The 6,720-nt window shown below is 48.6% G+C and overlaps 1 protein-coding gene across 1 annotated transcript in view; it reads left to right on the top strand.

Moving 5' to 3' along the window:
- Positions 1-812: 812 nt before the first annotated feature.
- Positions 813-6,720, top strand: part of Klf7 (Kruppel like factor 7) — a 93,741-nt gene continuing 87,833 nt past the window's right edge. Inside the window, exons 1-2 of the mRNA XM_032901220.1 lie at positions 813-935; positions 1,966-2,205. Coding sequence (XP_032757111.1) covers positions 2,104-2,205 — 102 coding nt within the window. The 5' untranslated portion in view covers positions 813-935; positions 1,966-2,103. The remainder of the gene's footprint in view (positions 936-1,965; positions 2,206-6,720) is intronic.

Here is a 6,720-nt window from a genome sequence, read left to right as displayed (position 1 = left end):
CTAGAAGAATTGCAAACAGCATTTTGCTTCTTCTAACAAGAATGGCAGAGATTTGCATTCTTGTTCTTGTGATTGTTCCTGGGAAGCAGAGACGGTCACTGCCACTTGCTCAAGTCATGGAGCTAATCGGTGGCCGCATATTGTAAGCAAGGCCTCAATGAATTTATACAGTGAGTTTTCTTTGACTAACGAGAATCTCAGGCACTAAAGGGCAAATAAACCAGTTTTTCTCAAATCTTAGTAATTTATTTAATTTCCTCTTGGGGATGGGTGATCTTTTATTTTTTTTAAACTAATTTAATATTGTTATCAACAGAAGGGAATGATATGGAGACGATGAAATTATATATTTTTTCCATTGAATGTACAAGGATGTTTCTTGTCTCTAAGTACTGAATTCTGTAGTTATTCCTAAAGTAGTCCAGCTTTCGGTGTATTTTGGAGAAGCCATACTAGCCATTTAAGGTCAAGCAAACAATTGGGCAACTCTTAACCACGTGCATTGCACAGGCTTCCATCTCTGAGCTTGCAGAATCTCGATATCTTTAGAGCCTTGCTCTACCCCTGCTATGCACACTCCTCCAGGAAGCTACTGGATAAACCTCTTGTAAGGATCTGCTAGCTGGCTGCATGCTCCCTAATTCTACCCACTCTCCTCCTATTCTTCTTCATACACATTCTAATATGCTAGACATCAGACTCCCGGCCAGGTTTTAAGCTCCGTTCAGGGGAACAGGAGGGCGATAGGCGAACGGCGACGCGCTCGGAGGCGCGCGGGCCGGGGCGGGGCCAGCGTGCAACGTCGGGGGCGGGCACAAACAAGTCTCCGCGCAGCTCGCCTTTGTTCTCTGCCATTGTGAGGCACTTCCTCCTCTGGCACTTCATTTCTGCACCCTGTGGGGAATTCGGAACTGGCTTTTGGGCTTTAGTTTGGGGTACGTGACGCTGTTTTGAGCCTAGCCTCTCCCTTGCTACCCTTCTTCCCCATGCTTGGCAGGAAGGCCGAGTGCAAAGAGCTACTTGCCCCCGACGGCTGCGCCGCCGCTCTACCGGCTACTCCCGCAGGAGGCATCCTAATCCAGGACTGGGGACCGCACCTCCCGATCGGCCACCGCGGCAACCCGTTCCCTCGGATATGCACGGGGTCCGGGCGCCGTCCGCTCGGACGAGCCCTGCAGCTAGGGTCGGAGGCCAGCGCGCAACCCGAGCCCAGCCGCCTAGGAGTCCCGGGAGCCAGCGCAAGTGTCGCAGCAACCCTCCCTAGCGCTCGAGCTCCCCGGCCGCCTGGCGGACTCCTCTACCCCCTTATATAGCCCTCTAAAAATAGCTTGCCTCGTACCGCCTTGTAAGGCAGCAGGGAGATCCGCAGCGCGCCAATCGGCGGCTGCCGTCGGGGCCTGGCCCCGCCCCAGGGTCCGCTCCGAGTGCCGCATTGGTCCTCAGTGACTTCATGAGCCCCCTGTTTACCTTACATGGTCACACGCGGCCTAATGGACGCCCTCCTCCGAGATCCCACGGCTGCGCGCAAAGCAGGGCGGAGGGAGGGAGTTTGGGGAGGGGGAAGAGCAGGAGGAGGAGACAAGGGGGAGGGGGGGGACTACAAACTAGCGAGGATGGGGTTGGGGGTGGGGAGGGAAGGGAAGAGGTGGGGGGGAGAGAAGCGATCGCGAGAAAAAAAATGCAACCTCCCAAAATAAAGAGCAAAGATTGCATTAGGAGCGAACAGCGCTGCAGATATAGATGGCAGCTTCGTGTCAGTGAGTTTGCGTCCCCCTTCCTGATCCACGAGCTGGAGTGATTAGAGCCCTGGAAGGGAATTGTTACTCCCGTGAAGTCCCCTTTTCCTGGCAGTCATCTGCACTGTACACGCTGGATCCCTCTCTCCATCCACCCGACTCACTCGCTCCTCTCTCACCTCCTCTCTCCCTCTCTCCTGCATTGATTTTTTTTCTCTCCTTTTTTTAGTTGACTGAAACAAAACAAAACAAAAGGGCCACTGGATGTCTGCCTTCTTGGGGGGTGAACCAGACAGACTGACAAACAAACAGACCCAGCTGAGCTCGGGGGAGGGTTTCTCCTCCGGTTTTGCCCGGCAGCAGCAGCATGGACGTGTTGGCTAGTTATAGTATATTCCAGGAGCTACAACTTGTCCACGACACCGGCTACTTCTCAGCTTTGCCATCCCTGGAGGAGACCTGGCAGCAGGTGAATGATTTAAATTACTTGTGTAAATCGTGTGGCGGCGGCGGAGACGCAGGGGCTGCATTTGGTGTGGGCTTTGAGTTGAAAAAAATTTTTAATTCTTTTTTTCTTATTTATTTATTTATTGGCTGTGTGTTGTTTAAAATGTTTTGTGAAACAATCATATGCGCTTACCTCTCCACCCACCCCTAACCCCTTAGTGTGCTGAGCGGAGCCGGTCCTAGCTGCCTGCGTTTCTGTCACCAACACACATCCTTGCGCACACGTTGTCGGCTCGCTGTCCCCCAGCAAGAGAATTGCTGGCGAACTTCTGGGGTTTGGAGGAACCGGGTGGGAAGGTGGTCGAGCAATGGTTGACAGGATACCACGTTCCTAGATGCAGGAGTTCTGGTCTTAGTACTTAAATCAGCTTTATCTATTTCAACTGGTCCTGAGGACCGTCAAGGAGGGTTGGGTGAGGGTGGCACGGAATGTTTTTTCCCAGTGATTTAGCGAGTGTCAATTCAGAACAGGAGCTTGATTTTTAGATTATACAAGGTGAGCTGTAGGAAGAGAAGCCAGGTGACAAAAGACGCTTAAGGATTGTACAAGGAAGATGAGATGTATCTCTCTTAGGCTGACAATGCATTGTACATTTCCCCAGCTAATGCCTCCAGAAGGAGCAGCTTCTACTGTGTCCTTGTTTCTTGTTTATTTGTTTGGGGTGTCTCTCAGGTTAGCACTACCTTGGACAAAGGGTGGTGTGTGCTTCTGTGCTTCCCTACTTTGTCTTAGAGGACTAGTTTAGAAAACTCCTAGGATGCTAAAGGGTACCGGTGCCAAGTTCGCTTGGCATCTCAGGGACGTTGAAGCCTGACTGGGGGACAAGTTCACTGGGCTTTGTGAAGTGGAATAAAGAAAGTGCTGGTCAGTGGAAAGTGCTGGGTCTGCTGCGGAAACAGTGGTTTTTCCAGCAGCGATTAGGAGGTGCTGAGGGGACATTCTGCAGGAAAGATGGTGGTGGATGGGGGCGGGGCGGTTGGGGATAGGGGACACCATGGGTGTTTAAAAACTCTACAGTGTGCACCGTGGAAAGTCCAGAAAGACAGTCTGGATTTGCACGGTTCGGAGTGTGAATTTGTACAGTCCATCCTGGAGGAGGAAAAAAAAAACAAACCAAAAACCCTTGCCCTTGGGGAGGGCCCTGCGATCCTTGGTGTGTGGCTGCTCTTGTAACTTCTCTGCTCCGTGACAGCAGCTTGTTAAGGCTAATGAACGGCTGAATTTCCTCTGCCAGGATCCAAAGCAGGATTTGCCAGCTTGAGGCTGGGATGTAACAGTTGCTGCTTTAGGAAGCGGTGTTGAGCTCATGGTATAGGGAGCCAGTGGTAAAGCGCTCACTCTTCACACTGTGCCATTGTTACTAGTTGTTGCCTGGCTGGAGGCTGCGGAGTTTTCCTCCAGGTATCGGCTGCCTGTGTCTGTGTGTCGTCTGTGTGTCTGTGTAGGGCATGGATTCCAGTTGGAAGGCTGGGAGATGCTGTCCCTTGCTAAACACACAGGCAGAGCACTCACATCGTTTCTTTAATACATCCTTCCCTATCGTCCTTAACAAGAGTATGTCTCATGTAGGATCTCCCCACATCCTTTCTTCCTTTTTATTTTGATATGAAGTAAGCCAAAATGTTGCCAGAATCTCATTTTCTAAAGCAGCCTTCTTCTCACCCTGTCAGCCCACTGGTGTGGAATCCGTTGCATATTAACTACAGTCTAGACTGGTTAGGGAAGGGAATCTGTTGATTTAGTCAGCCTGCCCGAGGCAGCCCTTGTTTGTGACTAACTGTTAAGCAGTGTTGGAGGGAAGAAAGTTGGCTTTATTTGTTACAACGTTCCCTCCAGATGAATCACACAACTTTGTTTTGGTTCAAGTTTTCAGGGTAGTAAAACCTGCTCCTGGGGTTGGGGGTGGGGGGCTTCTTTAGAGAAAACCTGCTTTTCTAGATCGGCCTAGAGGATCCAGAAGGCACAGCTTCAAGGAAACATCACTGGCTTGACAATTAGGGGATGTATTAGATCTATTGTTTCCCCAGAAGCCAGCTCTGCTCTTCCTCTCCTCCTCCCCCTTGTAGAAACCTCTAGCTTAGTTGTTTTTTCATCGCCAGGCAAAGGAATTCTCACTTCCACCCTCTTTCTTATTTCTTGTCTCAACTGTCTCCAACTGCCATCTTCTCTCATCTTAAAACCCCTCCCCAAGTCCACATGGAAACACGACTTGCGGGCAAGCACTTCTAAACAAGGTAGTATGGCCCGGAGCTGTCTGCTCAGGACTGTTCACAGCTGCTCTGTGTAAAGGTGACCAGGACCCTGAGTTCCTGCTGATGACAAAACCTTTAGCCTTTATCTCTTCCTTCCTCCCCATCCCCACCCCAGCCCCCCTTGCTTCTGACTCTAAGGGGTAGTGGTGGTTTTATGCAACTGCTAGTTCAAAATTAACCAGATGGTGAAATTCTGAGACTCCTTTGCTCAAAACAGCTCAAGAAGGTTTCTACAAAAACCCCAGGCAGGAGGAAGTTTCCGATGCTCTTGGGGTAATCATATTTTAGAGGTCAAATGAGGAATCATTATTAGATGTTTTTCTTAAAGTGAGCAGTATACTCGGGGAGATGCACACAGGCGGGGTGGGGGTGGGGTGCATATCCTGATAATCTAATTTGGTTTCTAGAGAATGGCTCTGAATGATAAGCCCAAGAACATCTGTGCATTGGGAAATCGAGGAGGGACTGTGCGTAGACGTCGCTTCAAACTTAGGCTGTGGGATACTTTGCCATGTGAGCCCATGACAAAGACAGCGACGGAGACAGTGCTTCCTTGTGTCACTTTAACGTGAATTCTTGGGCAGGGCTACTCAACCGGGATTCCAACTCCAAGAATGGCTGGTGTAATTAAAAACCCAGATGGGCATCCCAGAGCCTCAGCTCTCCAGCTCTGAACTCTAACTGCATTCTCAAGCCCTCGGCCCAAGTAATGTCATCTCTGCGTGTCATGTAACTGTAAATTACGCCGTGTTTATGCGCTTATGTGGTCCCTTATTTATGGCATTCAGCTGACACCACTTTGAAGGCTGCCAGCCTTAAGCTCTCTGAAAACTTAGAGGAAATATTTCAAAAGCTGTTTGATCAAAAGTTGCAAACAGTTAAGATTAGGACAGACGCTAGAGTAGATTTTTGGGTACCATTTGATGCTGACGGGAGACGCATCCTGAATGTCACGAGGGAAGTTGGACTCTTTGAACTGACTGCTGACTCAGAAAATAGAAAGCACTTCACATATAACACTTTCATTTTCTTCCAGACTCTACAGAGGAGTAGGATTTTTATAGATTCTTTATTCCCAGCATGCCGTTTCGTAAGGACAGCCCAAGTAATGACACTGAGGATTATTTGCACTTAACTCTCCTACATGCCACCGAGAAGCATGTTTACTTGAAAACTCCTATGGAATTAGGATCGTGGTTAATGCTGATTCATAATTGGCAAACGGGGTCAATTTCAGGCCTCCGTTTTGCTTGGAGAAAATTTTCCACTGCTACTGGAAACAAATAAATAAATCATAGAACATTCTTCCCTCCTCCTCCGTTCCCCCATTGTTTTAAACTAATGGCACACTTGGCTTCTGTAAGGACTAAAGTGTCCCTGTAACTCTGCAATTTCATCTCAGGTTCAGGCGTCCTGAAACACTTTTTATGAGGGCTTTTGGTATGAGGCATCTCTAGGGGAAAACCTACAGAAATGGTTTGCCTTCCAAGAACAGCCTCCTAGTACCGGGAGCTGATTTGGTCCGCACCATGTTGCTTCTCCTCTGTGTGATCTTCCTTTGCATTGCCTTCCACAGGCTGGGCAGCCAGGTGCCGTCTCACACAGAAAGACAAAGCAAACTGCAGGGTCTGCGTATCCGCAGGTTTGCCACTGTCCCAATTTGCAGAAAACCTTATCATGAATTAGAATTTCTTGGCAACAGCACCACCCTGAGAAATTTGTAGACACAAAGGAGCCTTGGTAACCACATTGAAAGGATAAAATAGCTGGCTATTTATTTATTTAATTTATTTTTTGTATGTGATTTGTGTGTTCGTCAATTCCTGTAAATCTTATTTTTTTTTTAAATTTGAAACAGAATCAAAACTGCCCAGATTCTCCAGCTTTTCTTTATGAAGATGCAGCCACTTCATAAACGTGGCTTTAAAAAATGAGAGCACGTGTGAGTGCCATCAGTCACACATTTAGCCTTTCTGTAATAGACTCATTTTTATGTTCTTTTCATACACACAGCTTCATGTGGGCACATAACCCTTCAGTCTACCTGTGTGCAATTTGGTATTTTCAAGCAAGAGAAGAGGTCAGTGCAGATGTTGCTACTACACCTGTCCTTAGGAAGGGAAAGGAACTCACCCTTCTTTGTTCTCCATGTATCACACACCCCTACTCATCACCCTGAGGAGAGAGGGATGATGGAGGGGGGGTCCTATCCATTTAAAAGGCA

Source organism: Rattus rattus, chromosome 4 (genome assembly GCF_011064425.1).
Source record: "Rattus rattus isolate New Zealand chromosome 4, Rrattus_CSIRO_v1, whole genome shotgun sequence".
Taxonomy (NCBI): domain Eukaryota; kingdom Metazoa; phylum Chordata; class Mammalia; order Rodentia; family Muridae; genus Rattus; species Rattus rattus.
This window is presented reverse-complemented; position numbering and strand designations above follow the sequence as displayed.